This window comes from Hemibagrus wyckioides, linkage group LG16 (assembly GCF_019097595.1).
Source record: "Hemibagrus wyckioides isolate EC202008001 linkage group LG16, SWU_Hwy_1.0, whole genome shotgun sequence".
NCBI lineage: Eukaryota > Metazoa > Chordata > Actinopteri > Siluriformes > Bagridae > Hemibagrus > Hemibagrus wyckioides.
In genome coordinates this window covers 3,392,757-3,413,656 of record NC_080725.1, presented here as the reverse complement: position 1 = coordinate 3,413,656, position 20,900 = coordinate 3,392,757, and the positions used below count along the sequence as shown (strand labels likewise).

General features: G+C 40.6%; 1 protein-coding gene across 27 annotated transcripts in view; it reads right to left on the bottom strand.

Annotated features, from left to right (window-relative positions):
• The window catches only part of dlg2 (discs, large homolog 2 (Drosophila)), a 228,577-nt gene that overhangs the window by 133,233 nt on the left and 74,444 nt on the right, over positions 1-20,900 (bottom strand). For 20 of the 27 annotated variants that reach the window (XM_058411078.1, XM_058411085.1, XM_058411081.1 and 17 more), the window contains 3 exons: positions 11,135-11,230; positions 8,959-9,117; positions 3,759-3,818 (listed from right to left, as the gene is read on the bottom strand). In XM_058411078.1, the coding sequence (XP_058267061.1) occupies positions 3,759-3,818; positions 8,959-9,117; positions 11,135-11,230 (315 nt within the window). The remainder of the gene's footprint in view (positions 1-3,758; positions 3,819-8,958; positions 9,118-11,134; positions 11,231-20,900) is intronic. The other 7 variants (XM_058411083.1, XM_058411096.1, XM_058411090.1 and 4 more) reach the window with 1 other exon arrangement.

Here is a 20,900-nt window from a genome sequence, read left to right as displayed (position 1 = left end):
TGGAATAAAGATTAGTTTGCGATCTCTAAAAACACATCTGAAGAACGCAGGAATGTTTGGAAGACCAAACTGTTCCAGATTAAAGGATGTAAGGAGCGCTATAAGAGCAGAGCTGTGTTCATACACACACCAATCCACTTTCTACTGCTGGACTTCCTGTAGATCCTGAGTGACCGATGTCTCATCCAATCAGAGGGAAGAATTCCATTCGCAAATTATACCTACCTTTGTCTGAATCGTCCTGGGATTTGTTCCTTTGTTTTGCACTTCGTAGTGAAAAGTAAGTAGTATGAAAGACAGTGCTGTAAATTTAGGGAAAGTAAAGTTTGATAAAGTAGTTCTTACCTGTGACCTTTAAAGGAGATTATTTGCACTTTGACATTTTTGCTCTGGGTGAAATTTATCAGGCAAAACCACACGGCTTTTTATGAAAGCTGTTTGAAGTCTTATACAGTATGTTTTACTGCTCATAGACAAATGACGGTCAATTGCGATAGATAAAAGCCTACAGAAACTGTATGCATTACCCAGAATGGATGCGAGCTTTATTTCCAAGCCTTTTTTATTTTGACAAGATCAAAGAACGGCTTTCTACGTCAGACCATATGTGCATGAGTACTTTCATGAGCTTCTTTCATGAAGTGTTTCAAAGGAGTAATGAGTTGAGTGTTATTGGAGACCTGCGGGGCACTTTCATTAAGCCCAGGCTGCAGGGCCATGCTACACAGGTTCAGATTAATACCCAAAAATGAGAAGAGCAGGAAACAATTAGTATGCTAATGGGACAAATTCAAACAGCTCCACCTAGTATCACACGCAGTAATATAATAAAACTCCAGTCGGCTTCACCTTCACCTTCACCTTCACAGATGCTGGAGCATCCCTCGGAATTCTTCATGATATAAATTGAAGCAACAAAAGAGAGCTTAAAAGAAAAAGTCCATTTGATAAAAGTTAGAAAGTGACTTCACTTTAAAATATAACGCATTAAAAGGCACAGAATGAACAATACAATGATGCAAAGTTAAGCTTAATGGTTATTTTCATTCCTGATAATTAAGCACACTATTAATATCATCCCTTTTTAAGTGCACTTTACCCCCTCCTCTCCTCTCCATTTCTCTCCTCTTCTCTCTGCACATGCATGGCATCTGATTTCTAATTCCAGCCCACTTTTCATGTCCCACACAATCAGAGCATGGCTTGATCCACACTGAGATCTAACATGCCTCTGATTCTGCTGCAATTATTTCACCAGGGTGCAGAGTTAACAAAACAATCACCTTTAACCCTGAGTCTGACTTCACCACACACACACACACACACACACACACAGAGTGGATGAGAGCCCTCCAATCACTCTGACTCATCTGATAAACATCATTCACCCCCTCCTGCTGCGCTCTCCATTAGCCGTTAAAACACGCATTATTAATGTCAAATTACATGGTGCCTCGCTGATGAAGGGCTGATGGCTAATATAACAAAATGGCCACATCCTTTTAGCACATATTTATTCATAAGTTAAAGGTGAAGGATGATAATGTGTGGTTCAAGGCTGCTAGAAGTAAGTCAGTGTCTCAGCAAAGAATCTTAGTATTGTGTTGAAGTAGTCTCTCCGAGTGAGGGAAAAGAGCTGATTCATGCCAAGCAGCAGCATAGGCTATTCTCTAGAAGCTCATCAAAGGAGAAGCAGAAGTGTGTATACTTATTGTCCCCACTCTCTCTTTCTCTTTCTCTCTCTCTTTCCTTCTGCGCTTTCTCTCGGCACAATGAGACCGAAAGGCTCGTGATTTAGGGTGGAGGGTGTCGATAGAAAAGTAATCAGCAAAACATTAGAATGAGCCGAGGTTTTGCCAACTCCTGACTGCAGAGCATGTATCACTCATCTGACAGCTACGGGAATTAATCGTGAGAGAAAGAAGAGTGGAAAAAAGAAAGGAGAGGAGAGGAGAAAAGAGGAGAGGTAGCAGAGAAAAGATGAGAGGAGAGGAGAAAAGAGGAGAGGAGAGGAGAGGAGAGGAGAAAAGATGAGAGGAGAGGAGAGGAGAGGAGAAGTGGCAGAGAAAAGAGGAGAGGAGAGGACAGGAGAGGAGAGGAGAAAAGATGAGAGGAGAGGAGAGGAGAGGAGTGGAGAAAACTGGAGAAAAGAGGGGAGGAGAGGTAGCAGAGAAAAGATGAGAGGAGAGGAGAGGACAGGAGAGGAGAGGAGAAAGGATGAGAGGAGAGGAGAAAACAGGAGAAAAGATGAGAGGAGAAAACAGGAGAAAAGAGGAGAGGAGAGAAGAAAACTGGAGAAAAGAGGAGAGGAGAGGAGAGGAGAGGAGAGGAGAGGAGAGGAGAGGAGAGGAGAAAACTGGAGAAAAGAGGAGAGGAGAGGTAGCAGAGAAAAGATGAGAGGAGAGGAGAAAAGATGAGAGAAGAGGAGAGGAGAGGAGAAAACAGGAGAAGAGAGGAGAGGAGAAAACAGGAGAAAAGAGGAGAGGAGAGGAGAGGAGAGGAGAAAACAGGAGAAAAGATGAGAGGAGAGGAGAAAAGATGAGAGGAGAGGAGAGGAGAGGAGAGGTAGCAGAGAAAAGAGAAGAGGAGAAAAGATGAGAGGAGAGGACAGGAGAGGAGAGGAGAAAAGATGAGAGGAGAGGAGAGGAGAGGAGAGGAGAAAAGATGAGAGGAGAGGAGAAAACAGGAGAAAAGATTAGAGGAGAGGAGAAAAGAGGAGAGGAGAGAAGAAAACTGGAGAAAAGAGGAGAGGAGAGGAGAAGAGAGGAGAGGAGAGGAGAGGAGAGGAGAGGAGAGGAGAGGAGAGGAGAGGAGAGGAGAGGAGAGGAGAGGAGAAAACTGGAGAAAAGAGGAGAGGAAAGGTAGCAGAGAAAAGATGAGAGGAGAGGAGAGGAGAAGAGAGGACAGATACAAAAGAGCAAAGAGAACAGAGAGGAAAATGGACGAGCAAGCACAAAAAAGAGAAGACAAGGAAAGAAAAGAGAGATCTATAGAGAGGACAAGATAAAGGAGAGAGTTGGAGAGAGCAGAAGTCATAATAAAAAGAGAGGAAATTCAAAGACAAGGAGAACAGGATGATCACACTCTACTCTCTGTGCCACCGAGCTAAACAGAAGCTCCATCTGCCAGAAAGAAGACCAGTCGGCATTCAGCACATACACCAACACACACACACACACACACACACACAAATAACAAACATTACACAACATCAAGGCAGATTACTGCTCTTCTTCAGAGGTATTCTGTCGTCATTATTATTATACTTTACTATGTAGAGTTATTACTGACACAAATGCTGTAATCTTTTTGCACTTTAATGCTGCAGTGAAGACATCCTAAACCCTCTTTCATTCATTCATTCATTCATTCATTTTCAGTAATCACCTTCACAACTATGAGCAGTTTTTAGAACAGAATGTTTTTGGGACAGGAAACCTGAGAGTCCAGAGGAATCCTGTATTGTCACCGGGAGAACAGAAACTCCACACTGTAGAGTAACCCAAGCTCAGGACCCTGGAGCTGTAACACAACCACCCTCTTCACTGTGTATATTTATTTAAAAACACAAAGTTGAAGGACCTCCGAAGATCTCTAAGAACTTTATATCAAAAAAATGCTCGGAAAAGTTACATGCAAATGTGACGGGACAAAAGATCGTCAACATGGAATGTATGTTTCGAGAGACAAGCCAGACATTTGAAGTAAAGGAACCACAGACATCATCACAGACAGTTAAAGTAAAATGATAAACTTGCCAGGTAGTTTGCGGCAGTCACCCCGGGGTATGATAGATCAAACCGGGTAACCTGCGCAGGCTGTAGGTAAGAAAAAAAAAAAAGACAGTGAGTAGAACCAGCCAAAGCTGAGAGGAAACAGGAAAGGGAGATGAGAACGCAGTCACACGGATGAGCCAGGACAGAGAAACAGACAGGAGGAGAGAAGAGCAGGTTATCTGGCTGACAGAACTAGTGACCTGATCTAGTGACCTAGCACCAGGATGTGTTTTGGACGGAGACTACACAGCACATGCCGGATAATCCTGTAAAGAGAGAAAGACCGATTTTTTGGGGATCAGAGTCTTTTCCAAAAGTTATACACCAGAAGAACTGAACAGGTTCAATGAGATAATACAGTACAAAAAACACACACAGAAAAGATCAGGCATTCGTTTTAAAAGGATGTTCTAACCAACATTGTGTAAAATGGCTACCATATGTTTTACTAAACCACATCTTCACTGCCAGATTATTTTTTTTCCACAAGTGTAAATAAAGTTCTGAGTAGGCTCCTTAAAAAACCTGTTATCTGTTTTGGACATGCCTCATCTCACTCGTCGGCAGGGGGCTAGTGACACCCACTGAGGTGCTATGTGTTTCTCTTACGGTGTATCAGGATTGCAGAATTTCATGGTGAGTATATCTGGCAGTTAAACACCCCTAACTAGCCATTTAGTGCTATTACCAAGTGCAAGCTTGGTTGAGTTTCAGCAAGACAGCTTATATATGCCCAGTGTGCTAGTTTCCTTAGACATTAAATGGTTATAGAGCAATTAAAAAGCAGTTTTAAAACAAAACTTCCAGAAGTTCTAATTAATTAAGCATGCTTTGGCTCAGTGCTCCGTTTCTAATAATGCACTGTACCTGGGTCTGGACGATACAGAAATCACACACAAAACTAATGCATTATTCCTAAATTATTATTACAAAACTGCACCCTTAAAGTGTCTCTGCATAACAAAAGCGGGAGCTTTTCTATACATACTGTAGGCAGTTTTGGCTAAAATCACTTTCGGTAGTAGTGGGAGTACTTCATCTTTCTTATCTTGTACTTAACAAGCTAGCTCCTGCTATTAATTTATCTTCTGGAACTGCTTTATCCTTGGCAGGAGCCTATTCCAGTGGTGCAGTACTGGGAATAACCCTCGATAAAACACTAGTACATCGCAGGGCTGGATGTATTCGTACACTTCACACACCTAGGGGTAAATTTATTGCAGGGGCCTTCTCGTCCAACATCAGTGCCTGACCTCACAAATGCGCTTCTAGAGGAATGGTCTAAAACAAAGCTTCCCAAACTTCAGAGGGGTAAGGCCCCCCAAATACAAATATTTAAAAAATATATAGATTAATAGTATAAAAATATATTTATATATATATTTGTATATTAGATATATTTAATAAAGCAGATTGTCTCTTTGCACAAAATTATCAACATTTATTAACCAGTTTGTAAGAATTTCATTTGAATTATGAGAACTACCATAAAATGTAATATTTTTATATGCTGGTGAAAGTAAGATGATGTAAACAAATATATTTAAATCTATAACACTACATACTGTCTGCATACTATTCACAATTAGATTGCATCAAAGTGTGTAACAGAAGCTACTGTACACAGTTCACAAATCTATTGCAATGAAATACATAACTATGGTTTAAAAAAAAAACAAAACATACAAACATCTACATTTAAACTGAGTAAGGATGTAAACTTTGTCAGTTTTAGTAAAAAACAGTCCCACAATCTGATCAGCAGTCTTCCAGAGAGTACCTAATGAGATGGGTGATGTTGCTTTTCAACTGTTAAGGATTTGATGTCTGGCTGAATCGACGTCAGTTTAAGACGGAGATCAGATTCCACACTCAACGTGTTCCTGTAAGGCATCGAAAATCCCACTTCACACATATACATTGTGGCAAACGGCATCAAAAACATTATTGCCTTGTTGGCAAGTTCAGGGTATTCGTTTGACACATGTAACCAGAACTGAGTTTTTTCAGAAAAAATCAGTTTCAAGGAGCTGTCCCAGGATAGATCGACGAGGCTGTCCTGTTCCTTGTAGGTGAGTCCCGCAATTACATCCTCAGTGTGGTTGGCAAAGGGATACTGTATCCAGCTCTGCTGTTTGCTGATGTCAGGGAAGTAGTCCTGCATTAAAGCCTGTATGTGCTCTGTCATAGCAACTGCTGCAGTGACGGGTAGTGTCCTCTCCTCCTTAGACAAAAAATCGGACACGTTTTCAAAGGCCTCATAGTTGGCTCGGGCAATTCTTTTCCCCCACAGATCAGTTTTTTTTATGGTTGCCTCTATTTTGTTTTGCACATAAAACATTGTTACTGCTGTCCCTTGTAGGGCTAGATTGAGTCCATTCAAGTGGCCAAAAATGTCTGCCAAGTAGGCCAATTTACAAAGCCAGTCGAAATCACAGAGGCGGTCTGCAAGTTCAAATTTGGAACCAATGAAAAATGTTCTGACCTCGTCAAGTAACTGGAAGAGCCGGGTGAGCACTCTGCCGCGTGATAGCCAGCGGACCTCGGTATGTGGGAATGTATAAAGGGAAAACAAATGTGCTTGCAGTGGACGACTTTTAATGTAATTCACCATTCTGACAGCATCGTCCAAGACAGTCTTTAAATCCATGGGCATTCTCCTAGTGGCTAATGCCTCTCGGTGAATGCAGCAATGTACGTGAGTGAGCAGCGAGTCTGCCCGTGCCACGTCTCTGACTCGCTTCACCACTCCGATGTGTCGGCCCAGCATAGCACGAGCACCGTCGGTGCTGCGTCCAACGCACTTTGTCCAGTTGATGTCATAGGAAATTATAAAATTGCTCAGAATGTCAAAAATAGCTTCCGCAGTTGCATTTGAATGTAGAGGTCTGCAAAAAAGAAAGTTTTCCTCAATTTCTCCATCACATTCATACCTAATGACTGCGATCAAATTCGCCATACCCACGATGTCTGTGGACTCATCGATTTGAATTGCATAAAAACGAAACGCTCGAACTCTGCAAATTAGCTGCTGGAACACATTCTCGGCCATATCGTTAATTCGGAGCCTTACCGTGTTGTTTGATAAAGAAATCAAGTTAAGTTGCTTAACTGCATTGTTTCCCAGCATTATGCTGACCATCTGCTTAGCGGCTGGTAAAATTAAGTCTTCACACCTATGGTGTGGGGCTTTCCAGATGTAGCTATCAGTCTTGATACCTCATACGTTGTTGTCACAGCCTTTTCATTTTCGCCACCCATCACACAGGTTGACTCGATCACTTTTTTACGTTGCTGGTACTCTCTCAATTTATTTTCAAAAAATTCTCGAGGCTTGCTGGCAAACGACCCATGTTTTGTTTCGAGGTGACGGCGTAACTTGCTTGGTTTCAGTGCCTCATTAGAAAGGGTCTCTGAGCATAGCACACAGACAGGCGTGGGGTTGCAGGACCAACACTCGTAAATCCGAAGGACAAGTACTCCTCGCTGTACTTACGAGTCTTTCGTTTACTTGAAGTGCAGTTAGGTCCAGTTGATGGGGGGGGGGTATTTTAATTATTTTTATATTTTGATTTTAAAATACCGCTACGGCCCACCGGGGGGCCGCGGCCCACAGTTTGGGAAGCACTGGTCTAAAAAATTCCTAAACATAAACACACTCCTAAACCTTGTGGAAAGCCTTCCCAGAAGAGTTGAAGCTGTTATAGTTGTAAAGGGCGGGACAACTCCATATTACATTCATGTGCATGTAAAGACAGATGTCCCAAAACTTTTGGCAATATAGTGTAAGTCAAGTCCAATACTTTAGCTATTAGGGAACATTCAGTATTTCACATCCTTTTACTAAATCAACTAAACTGTGCTTAGTTCTGCATAAAAAACAAACTAGAAAAAGTATCTCCCATTATCTATCTATCTATCTATCTAAGAATAACATGCGAAGAAGACTGTCAGCACGTTAGAAAGTGATAATATTAATCTTGAAAAATATAAAAATCAAGAGTTCAGAATTACACTCATCATCATGAGGGATTCTTTGCACCCAAAGAGGAAAATGATGCCAGTATGACTTATTGGTTAAGGGGTGTGTCAAACAACATAAAATACCTACTGTAAAAAAGGAAAAATGGTTAAAAATCGTGTATTTCAACGAGGAGTTTTGCCATCCTGCAAGTTAAAGATGCAGGAAAGTGTTTAGAAAGTAGCTGAAGAGGGGTTTTTTTTTTTTAGCACTGTGTGAAAATATATGAGACCTCTTTAAAAAAAAATTAAATAAATAAATGAAAAAGACAGATTGCACCATCTCTGGAAAAGACAGTTTTTAAAAAAATGGCTGCTCTTAGCATAAATTGATTGAAATAGATTCAGATTTGAGAAGCCTGGAGTGCTGGACTGATTAGTCATGGAAAGTTGTGGTTAGTAGTTATACAAAGTGCTGGGTACACTGTGAACTCTGAGACGTGGAAACCAGAAAATCTCACTCAACACAAACCGCAAGATCACCACATCACCTCCTGCTTTCAGCTCAACAGTCCGCTGAGTTCATGCTGCTCCATAATCCCCAACATTTCATTTTTTTTTTTTTTTACCATAATTAACACCACTGTTTGTTTTCCCCCACAAGGCTGTATGTGCAAGCAGAATCATCACGGGACACTCAGGCTAAAGTCTTTTAACAGCATTAACATATACACAATCACCTTGTTTAAAAGACTTTCACCCTTTTGCATACCCAGGGCTCTTTCCCAAACCATAATAATGGCTTATTTCTAAACCTTATAAACAGCATGCATTTAGACATCAGCTATACAAATGAGCTCATGAGCTGTTTTATCACCATAATAGACTTAATTTGCAGAACATAACTGAAAAATGGTGTGTATTTAAATTATTAATGTAACCCCAGCAATGTTTAAGTACAATTTAAGCAGAATATCCATAATACTAAAGGCATAAAGAAACTCTGCTCCATTGTACCCTAATCATGTGGAATAACTGCCACCTAGTGGCTAAGATGAGAAGACACACTCTGACATACCAGCTGTTACAGATCTGACAAATCAGGCTGCTGAACTTCTACAAAACGTTTTTTGTCTGGATATAATGGCATCTGAGAGAAGATGAGTGAAAGACATATGGAAGACCATGGCAGCAGTCTCTCATGGATGGTAAAAGAACTCACCTTCAGTGGTGAGATGTGTGAGTGCGAGACATAGCCATGCACATTCTCAATCTCTGACAGGTTCCTCTCGGATACATGCACCAGCTCTGGCGCTCGAACCTCACCGGTCAACCGGGGGTAACTGTGCTCCGGTGGTGACTCGTCATCCTGATAATGATACTGAGGGAGAGGAAGAATAGGGGAGGGGAGACAAGGGGGAAATAGACAAACCAATCAGAATAATGCAGAGACATGAAATCACTGAACCCACCATGGAATAGGTATGAAATAGTGTGAACACGTTGCTAGCACAAACAGCACTTCTATGCTATGGATATATGGTGGAAGTACACTATACTGCCAAAAGTTTTGGGACACCCCTCTAAATCATTGAGTTCAGGTGCTGTTTTTCAGGGGTTGGGCTCGGCCCCTTAGTTCCAGTGAAAGGAACTCTTAATGCTTCAGCTTCATACCAAGACATTTTGGACATTTTCATGCTCCCAACTTTGTGGGAACAGTTTGGGGATGACCCCTTCCTGATTCAACATGACTGCACACCAGTGCACAAAGCAAGGTCCATAAAGACATGGATGAGTGAGTTTGGTGTGGAGGAACTTGCACAGAGTCCTGACCTCAACCCCACAGAACACCTTTGGGATGAATTAGAGCAGAGACTGTGAGCCAGACCTTCTCATCCAACATCAGTGCCTGACCTCACAAATGACCGCACTTCTAGAGGAATGGTCAAAAATTCCCTTAAACACACTCCTAAACCTTGTGGAAAGCCTTCCCAGAAGAAGCTGTTATAGCTGCAAAGGGCGGGAGAACTACATATTACATTCATGTGCATGTAAAGGCAGGTGTCCCAAAACTTTTGGCTAATTTAGTGTATATGGGTGTGATGGCAGACCAGTATGAGGTTTTATCATAATTTTAAAAGAATCAACCAACCAAGTGAGAATCAGAGAAAACTTTATTTTATATTCTCCGCAACTACCAACAAGCAAGTTTTTCATTGGTATTCATTGACATGCCAGCTGTTCTAACCTTTAAATACTGCTTCCATAATTCACATCCACATTATTAGGAACACCAATCAAGTGGCAGCAGAGTAGAGGAGAACATCATGCGGATACGTGCAAAGAACTTTAGTTATTGTTTACAACATCGGAATCGGCGAAGAAATATTGTAACCTCAGTGACTTCTTTCATAGTGCGAGTGCTTACTTTTAGAATATTTTAGAATCTGCTGGAATTTTCATGTGCAAAAGTCTCACAGAATGATGTTAACAAGAAGACTGCGGCATCTCAGTTAAAACAATGGTGTGAGCAGAATGCCCAACAGCTTAAACTTTAATGTAGACACCACAATCCTGTCAGACAAGAACTGAAAGCGGAGGCTACAGTGGGCAGAGGATCACCGAGACTAGACTGTTGAAGATATGGACAGGCAATGTTTTTCCGATATTCATCTACCCAGTTACAGTAAGCCTATTTCTATTCTGCGTCACTGACCAGTTTAGGTCAGTGTGACACTGTGTGTGGTAATCTCAGGAAATCATCCCATCTGGCACCAGCAACCATGTGTTTGAGTGATTTTATGCGTTACGTTGCTGCCACCTGATTGGCTGACTGGATAATTGTATGAATGAGCAGGTGAACAGGTGTGTATGGGGATAAGTGGACGCGAGTGTATCTGTGTACCATCATTTCAAAAAAGAACAGCAAGCCGTTTTATTTGAAACACACTTATAATGGAAGACTAAGGACAGTCCATACATGTTTCTGCAATATTTATAATGCAGAAGCATACCACTGTGATTCCTAAAACCATGAGATTGGGATTTATAGTTATCATACCATGATTTTCTTCATTCACTTGCACTCATAGCTCTGAGAAACATCTGGAAGCAAGCTGCCTTTAGCATTATGAACAAGGTTTCAGTAAGTAAGGAAGCACATGATGCTAGGTGGAGTAAGGGCAGCCAGTGATGCATTTGTGAAGTTCCTCAGAGACAGATTCTCCTGATGAAAACACATGCATGTGCAATCTGCAAAGCAGTTCATGTTTGCTAAAAGCCATAAAGGATAGCGCCGTGCCAAAGCAGTAGCATGGTGCAAAAAGCGAGCAGCATGGGTGCAGCAGGTGGATGAAGTGAGGATTTTAAGATGACGGCACTCCGGCTATCTGTCTCACCCAGGGCGAGTTCATCAGGGCCGGGTTCGGGCTGGGGTTCATACAGGCCGGAGTGTGGGTCTGCTGCTGGGAGCCCTGAACTGCCGGCGGCCTGTTCTGGAAATACACAAACATAGGAATCCAACTGTGAATATCTAAATACACTTATGCTTACATCATTTCTACACCATGCAAGTCAGACATCCCACAAGCACAAGAGGAGAAGCCTTGAGTAATGACCAGCAGAACTTTTCACACATATTGACACATACGATGAAGCACAAAAGGACACAGAGTTCATCATTGACTGTGGTGATGGAAGAATTTCTGTGCACTTCTGGCTAGAAAAAGCTTGTGTGGGTGTTAACCCTTGCAAACTGAAGCAGTATGTGATCAGTCAGGATCGTGGTTATTATTAGACACAGGTTTTATGATCCCTGTGGTGGAGTGTAGGGTGAATTCTATTAACAAGCATGAAGACAGATACAGAAAACCTTGTGATCTTGCAAAGAAACTGAAGCTGTAACACCAGTTGCACTCCAGAGCCACAAACAGTTTCCTGAGAGAATATGGAAACAAGAAGCATTGACAATACAGCCGAGAGATGGCGGAGTGGAATTTACACAAAGCAAGCAAAACTTTTGCACAGTCTGTGTGTTCAACCACCTGCTTCCATGTCAAATCAAATGAAGGGAAATCATATTAGGTTTCTATCATTTTCCAAAATGCTCCAGAAAAATCCACAAAATAACCACATTTCACAAATAGCCACATGACCAGAACAAGATCAAAAATCCTAAGAGTGACCACAACATTATTCAGTAATATGCTGGCCAATCTCATAGCCATAATCGCATACATGTACACAATTCTATAGAATTTTATACTATAAAAGTGTGAGTAGTGTGTTCATGCTGAAAAGACGTAGTGCACTCAGGTGTCTGAAGGATGCATTTACTCAACCGAAAGAAGAATGTCTGGAATGCTGGACATTTCATGCACTCAACACTCTCAGCTTTGGTTACGTAGTGAAAGAGAGGCGGGGCTACCAGGTTCTGACACTGGATGAGAAATACATTTTCAAAATGCCCGACAACACTCTAGTGGACAATGCATTTTACAAACATGTTTTAACCCACAGTGCATGATTTATTTATTTTTTCAACATTTTAATAATTCACCATATTCTATGCAACATCACATTACATGCATTTGACATCCGACTGGTAAACAGCTCATATGTGTTCTGTTTACAGCCTGTACACCTTCCACTGGAGACAATACTAATGTTCTAGAGTTCATACACTAGATGCTAATGCAGCTTTTTATTCTCCTTAGCTTTCTCTATGCTGACTGTTCACTGGCTGAAGAATTATGATAATAAATATAGGTGTGACAGCGATCTGCGGGGTCCAAGCACTCTTCGCAAATTGGCCAGTTCTTGCTAATTTACATAGAACAATAAGAGAGAGAGAGAGAGAGAGAGAGAGAGAGAGAGAGAGAACATCATGGCTCAACAGGCTTACCCAGAAAGGGATGAAGTGGGTGTAGATTTCCATTCTAGCTAAATAGGAGGCACTTTGATAGTAGTTTGGAGAACGATTGAAAATGTGGAATCAGCTGTGCTTGGCTAGGATGAAAAACTACAGCCACACTGACCCTTTGCAGATAATACTGAAGATGCCCGCCACAGATTAACATACTTATCAGGTTTTGTGATGAGAGTTCAGGACTTATTGTGTAAAATGGCTCATGGAATCAGATCAAAATTATCTCTAGGCTGTAGGGTTATCGATATACGAAATACTGACAGGAACAGAGAGAAATAAGCTGAAAAATGACTGAAGAGGCGTCTGACGTCCTCGTGCAAGCCCTATTGCTCCGTCGATTAACTAACAAACACAAACAGAACCACTTAAACATTCTGTCCCAGGGGAATTATACCTAATGTTCAATCGCATGATTTATTCCATTTTCAATTTCCTCAAACAACTTCAGCCACAAATATTGTATTCCATATAAACTCTACAGATCATAGGAGCATGCTGTAGCACTGTACTGTTAGAAACTCAAATCCTCTCATCACTGCTAACAAGCAAATTAGCTCACAGACATGTGTAATTAAAGACTATAATACTTATTGTGACCTACTTGTTTAAAGCTCAGTAATAAGTACAATAAGTACCTGCTGTGTAATAAGAACCTGTAATATATATATATATATAAGGGCTTAAAGTGCATGGTTATTATACTGCACACTTTTGGGAGCAGAGCAGAATGAAGTGAATAGAAAGTAATTAGTAAGAAAAGAAGAAGAAGAAGAGTTTCTCTGGGGATATTAATAAGGCACAGACGGAGCCGTGGGATCTGCACTGTGTAAAAGCTCTATTATCTCCTCCTGTGAATAAAGCAGCCTTGTCTCTGTCTCACAGTTCACTTCAAAGACGTTTGAGACCACATTCAGGTATTAAATTGCAGCGTAAAAGGCAATTATAAAGGAAAATATATAACAATATATAATAAAACAGTCCAGTATTGTAGATCTTTTTCGTACCTACATTATAGCAAATTAATACACATTTCTGGTTTGTAGTATTAACCTAGCTTGATCAATTAAAATCCATAAAGTTTAGAAAATGAGCATGTAAATGTTTAGTTTTCAATACAGGTTTAGATTAGACTGACGTCTGGTGACTAATAAGTGAACTAGATTAATTATAATGCTACCACAGGAAAAAACTAGACAAAAAGATATTGTACTTAAAAATTAAATGTGAAATCTGTCATATATTTATACATTTGATAAAATATGCTTTAATTATATTAAGCTCAAGTGGTTAAGGCTCTGGGTTGATCAGAGGATCAGGGTTCAAGCCCCAGCACTGCCAAGCTCCACTGCTGGGCGACTGAGCAACTAACCCTCCCTGCTCCAGGGGTGCTGTACCATATCTGCCCCTGTGCTCTGACCCCCAATTTCCTCAGCTGGGATATGTAAAGAAAAGAATTCCACTGTGCTGTAATGTATGTGTGCTGATAATACAGGCTTCTTCTAAAAATATGTATATATACACATACTGGATCTGAAAGGTGGAAATAGGAGGACTAGTGTTAGCAGACATTCTAATGTTATATATGAAACTGAAATTAATAGTGATTCGAGTTCATTAGCATTTTTTACTTTATACTTCTTATTATCACACACACACACGCACACACACAAACACACACACACACTCATCTCTCTTATAAACAAGCACTTTTCCTACTTGCACCTCTGGGAAATACGTGACCCAAAGCCTGTTTTGAGGATGTTTTTCAAGTTGAATAATAAATTGCTCGGAGCAGTTCTGCCAAAACGTAATTACAAAACTTTAAATGTAAAAATCCAGATCCTATGAATATGCAAATTGGTAATATTCCTAACTCTACTGGCACACACCCTGTTCCAGTGTTAAATAACATGGCTTCACACTCTCCTAATGTTTATGTTGGCTATATTTGCTTACCGAAATGTGACAGTCTCGTATATTTTAATTACACCCTAGCTTATTACATGATAACGCAATGCATTAAAAAGTGCTTGAAAATGTGACATGCATCAAGGAACTGTGCGATATCAGCATTCTCTTAATTGTACATGTTTATGCAATTGCACAGTTTGAACAACAGAGGTCCCAATCTACACAAACCATGGAGTTATATAATATATAATATAAAGATATATAGAGATCAGGCAGAGAATAATGACATTATTTCATTAAATAACCATGTTATGTATATATATGTCAAATCAGCGCACTTCTCCTAAGATCCGGTAACTCCACCTACATCTACATATATCTACATACATGATACTGTAAAAGTGTGAAAACTCTTTTTTTACTGTTCGAGCAAGTGGCAAGCAGTTTATCCAGATAAAGCTCTCAGGCATGGGACTTGAGTTCTCCTGTGATATACACTGATCAGTCATAACATTATGACCACCTGATAATATTGTGTTGGTCCCCCTTTTGCTGCCAAAACAGCCCTGACCCGTCCTGCACTGTGTATTTTGACACCTTTCTATCAGAACCAGCATTAACTTCTTCAGCAATTTGAGCAACAGTAGCTTGTCTGTTGGATCGGATCACACGGTCCAGCCTTCTCTCCCCACGTGCATCAATGAGCCTTGACCGCTCATGACCCTGTCGCCAGTTCACCACTGTTTCTTCCTTGGACCACTTTTGATAGATACTGACCACTGCAGACCGGGAACACCCCACAAGAGCTGCAGTTTTGGAGATGCTCTGATCCAGTGGTCTAGCCATCACAATTTGGTCCTTCATCAAACTCGCTCAAATCCTTACACTTGTCCATTTTTCCTGCTTCTAACATCAACTTTGAGGGCAAAATGTTCACTTGCTGCCTAATATATCCCACCCACTAACAGGTGCCATGATGAGGAGATCATCAATCTTATTCACTTCACCTCTCACTGCTCATAATGTTATGCCTGATCAGTGAACACTGCATATTGTATGAGAGACACACTGAATAAAAATCCAGTTGCCGTGAACTAAACAAATGTCAAAAGAGAGGAGAACTCTGAGGATGAGACAGAGAAAGAGAGGGGGGAATTCTACTCTAATATGACTCACTATTTGTCTGACATAGCCGTCAATATGTTGCCGATCACATGTTTAGCAGTTGTACACACATATGCAGAACCAAAAAAAAAAAAAACACAACACACACGTTCCAAAATGCCTGGACTAGTGGTCAAGAGAAAGCAAAAGTGCCAGGCAGGTTAACTAATTCATCATCACCGCAGGATCAAAAATCAGCAATACAAGTGCATGTAAGCAATAAATCATGTGCTCCCCTTCCCCTTAGCGCTGCTTCTATCGTGATGGATGAGTAAACTACGCTGATGAGTGTGGAGGAAGAGGAAAGCCCATCTGACAGCTGTTTAAGGTGCCCTTTTCTTTTATGGAGCAATGAACACAAGAATCCTTAATGAGGAAATCTCTAGGGAAAATGCATTCAGCCTGCCAATGCATTCAAGTCACTCTGGAAACTGTGGAGCGGTGGAAAAGATGCTTTTAGGTTTGTTTCCCATACAGTGTCAATTAAAAGGATGTAACCGTAAGGGATGCATGGGTCATCTCTTAAAAGTAAAGTAGAAGTCAGAGCAGGAAAGTGGTTTTGGTCAGGAAGGGGGGGAAATGTGCTGGAGCAGTGATTGCATGATCACAGGTGAAAAGATGGAAAAACCCTGCATGTGTGTGTGAGGTCTGGAGTCTGAAATGTGTCCTGTGCCTCTGAGGGAGAACAGCAGGCCTTTAAAGCAGTGCATTGTGACTCTAGATGGTCACGTATGAGCAGATCTCTGATACAGCCACAGAGCCCTGGGGAAAGTCTTCAAGAGATTCTCTTCTGCTATTGCTCTTTCTTTCCTCCTCGCTCTCTCACACACGCAAACTCATTACAGAGCATGAAAAAATGATCATTTATGCATTCCGAAACTCGAAATAAACTCGAAGTGTGTGCTGCTGTATTTGCAACATGGGGCTAATTAGTGCAGCGAATACATTACACAATATGCAAAAACTTCACTCACTTTATAAGACATACTACACACAGTTGTCACACCATACCCAGAGTTGATTTAAACATATTCAGACATATTCAGAGGTTACTGGAGAGTTATGCATATGGGGTGGAGTTTAGTAAGACAGGCATGTCTTAGTTACAGTGGGGAAAAAAATAGTTAATGTGGGTCGAATCCATATAGTTAAACCAAATCTAATGTGATCATTAATATTAAGACTATCAGCAGTAGACTCTCTTAGGTGACATCATATACTATATTGGCAAAAGTTTTGGGACACCACTCCAAATCATTGAGTTCAGGTATTGTGTTTCAGGGGTTGGGTTCGGCCCCTTAGTTCCAGTGAAAGGAACTCTTAATGCTTCAGCTTCATACCAAGACATTTTGGACAATGTCATGCTCCCATCTTTGTGGGAACAGTTTGGGGATGACCCCTTCCTGTTCCAACATGACTGCACACCAGTGCACAAAGCAAGGTCCATAAAGACATGGATGAGTGAGTTTGGTGTGGAGGAACTTGTCCTGGCCTCAACCTGATAGAACACCTTTGGGATGAATTAGAGTGGACGTTGTGAGCCAGGCCAAAACTCTGTGCAGGACTCTGTGCAAGTCTCCACACCAAACTCTCTCATTCATGTCTTTATGGACCTTGCTTTGTGAACTGATGTGCAGTCATGTTGAAACAGGAAGGGGTCATCCCCAAACTGTTCCCACAAAAATAAGGGGCCCAAGCCCAACCCCTGAAAAACAACACCTGAATTCAATGATTTGGAGGTGTGTCCCAAAACATTTGGTAATGTAGAGTATTACCATTTGACAGCAGATGCAAAAGAAAAAAGTCAATTCCTTCTCAGAAACAGTGAAAGCATGTCAGGTCCACATTTTTATATCCATGATTTTTAAAGTCGAGTGCTTGTTTCTTAAAGGTGGTAGACTACGCAAGAATATTTCTTCCTCAGAAGCATAAACTATACACGGGTAGTTTTAATAATCCGAATAGGATGCCTAGAAAATCGACTTATGCCATATAACACAAATCTGAATAAAAGGAACTTTCCTAAGGTAAATACTGATGAACATCATGGAATATCAGTCACATGATGGTATTTTACACTCATAGCAATTTCTGTCAAACATTAATACTCCTTCAGATTTAAAACTATATCATTTAGTCACTGTCATGTCATTGGTATAAGTATTTTAAGAAATATATTTTATTAAATCACTTTAATTACAGTCAGAAAAAACGTATCTCTGTTGTTACCCTGTCCCTGTATAATGTACCACTGGGTACAGCAGGGTAATTTCTTATGACCCTGTGCAGAGTTCCTGTTTGTGTACTGAATATTGTTATCCCATGTGCTCTTATTCTACTCTTCCTCCTCCTCCTTCTCCTCCTCCTCTCTACTCTCGTAAATTGAGAGGAGATGGGAATGTAACATTGCCCCTAGGCCCCATGTGGATTTGTATGGAATCTTCATGCGATTGAATGCACTGACCCTTTTACTGTGGCCTAGTATACACTCAACATCACCCTCCTTCACACATGACTCCACTCAGGTCCTAGAGGGACAAAGGGTTAGAGAAACACAGTCAGAACCTATCCTGTCCTGCTCTTTTACACAAAGCACCAAATAATAGAGTAGCTGGAGCTGCAAAGCAAATCGAATTCAACTGGATTTGTGTAGTGCTTATAACAGTTAGATCCCAGAAGATCTAAATCACTGAGACAACATGAGGAAGAAACCAGACTCTAAAGTGAACCCATTCTCTTCTGGGTGACTCTGAGTAGTGGGAGTATAAAGCATTACAGTATCCAGATGTGGAAGAGTGATGTCTAAGAGATGAGCACAGGGCATTCTTTATGATTACAGCAGCAGTTCGGGTCTTCGGTATCCAGGTGAAATGATCAAATGAAGCCAATAATGAGTCTTAGGCATGAAGAGGTTTGGAGACAGCTGTGAATGAGGAAGCAGCCTGAACAAAGCAGGATGAAGATGAATCAGGCAGGTCCAAAGGACATAAGGGTTAGGTCACATCATTGACTTTGTGATGCAAACCACTGCACAAGAGTTTTGAAAAGATTCAACTCTTTGTTTTTTCAGCTACATGTCTTTCTTTGTGGAAAGAAATCGAAAATATAGGAATAAAAAATTTGACAGGGTCACTGAAGAAGAAATGATCATTACTGACCAATATTTAACATTATGACAGGTTTTTAGATAATGGCTGTTTATATTGAGAATTATTGTGAATATAAATAAAGCACTTTTGGGAATGCCTCTTGAAGTGCCTAAGAAAATAAATAAATAAATAAATAAATAAATAAATAAATAAATAAATAAATAAATAAATAAATAAGGCAAAATTACAAACAGCGAGTAAAAAAGGCATTAGTGCTCAAGAAAGCAGAATGAATTAAATATATTAAAATTGATTTTATACATGTTAAAATTCTAAACAAATTCAAGTAAATTTTTCAGGTGTAGAATGAACAATTGTTGCATATAGTAATTTAATAAGATGCCAGGATTTAAATATTACAGAAATAATGCAGTACAACAATGAGTATTAAATTAAGTCTAACAGAATAAATGCTACATAAACAGTACCGCTTCTTGGAAGGGAAGTTGATGGAAGTGAAAGTGCAGGTGACCCTACACCTTACTGAATGTGAATGGCTATCAGTATAATTACTATTACACTGTAGTCTAATGAACTGTTGGCTGAAGAGCTCCAGTTCTGGGCCCATGTGCTGTGTAACGGATGAGCTGGTTTGATAAGGACTGTGCCCAATTTATCCCCATTCTTCTCTCTATTAAAACCTCAAAGGAGCCCAGGCTTCGCCTCACCTCACTGCAGAGTCTGTTTTCCTCATTCTTTTCTGTATGTTTACACTCCAATGGACTGATAGAAGAAGTACAGGAGTTCAGGAGTACAGGCATTTCTTGTGGAAAGATCTGTGCTTCCAGTCCAACTTGTCCACCAGCTTTATGTGTGCTTTGTGGATGGTGATGACTGGTGGTGATTATCTATTCAACTTTTAGTTACTGACTCTGAGCAGTTTTTTAGTACTGTACAGTACTAGTCTAGAGTTGTGTGTGTGGTGCTTTCTGTTTTAAATCAAACTTCCACCCCAATCCTGACCAATCCTGTGGACACTTTTAACACAGCCAGCCTGCTGGAAAGCCACCTGCTTGCATACTTATTTGTACTTCCATTCCAATATCCTATGTCTAGTCTTTTTGAGTCTTTTTGATTTTTCTCATTACCGCGGCCCAGGTTCGATTCCCGGGCAGGGAGCTCACCCAGCCACTGAAGAGTTAACTCTCAGTACCGGTCCCAAGCCCGGATAAATTGGGAGGGTTGAATCAGGAAGGGCATCCAGCGTAAAACCTGTGCCAAAATCGAAACATTCGGACCAAATGATCCGCTGCGGCGACACTGAACAGGGAGCAGTCGAAAGAATGACAACAACAACAACACAATAAATGATTTAAGTCTAAAGGGGATAAATGCTTTGCATAGAAATAAGAACAAATCCGCTACACCCATTGCAGTCCTACATTAATCGCGCAGTGATGCACACCTCTATACTCATCTGAGTAGTTAGGTGAGGAACTGGTGCAGAGAACTGGGTATATAATTACAAAATAAATATAAAATAATATAAAAAGACTTTTGGATTTGTTAGTATCAATCATACAGAAACATTATCTGTCTGCATTCTTAGCTTTAAAAATCTGGTAGCAACTCATGTGGAAATAACCTTTGCTTATACCAGTGAATAATAATGATGGAATATCTATTATTTCAGATGTCCGGTATTATAATCCTACCCCTTTGATTACATTTCAGGAACATATAATACGTTTTCCAAAAAAAACCCTACTATTTATTATATTATATCAGATATTTCTGAATGTTTTAAGACCCTGTGCTCAACACACACATGCTCATGAGTTCAGTACTGATGGCAAAGACATTAAGATAATTTAAATGTAGAACTTAAAGCCAAACACCAGTCTGCTTCAGCATCGAGCAGGGTCTCGTTAATGCGGCTAACACACTTGTACACACTCTCTCTCATACAAGATTAGACATGTGGGACCATGCGCGGCTTGTTAAAGAAGTGTTTCTCAGGTCTGGCTGCTGAGTTTCCAGCTTCTGCAAACTGTGAAGAAGGAAAGCGGTGCT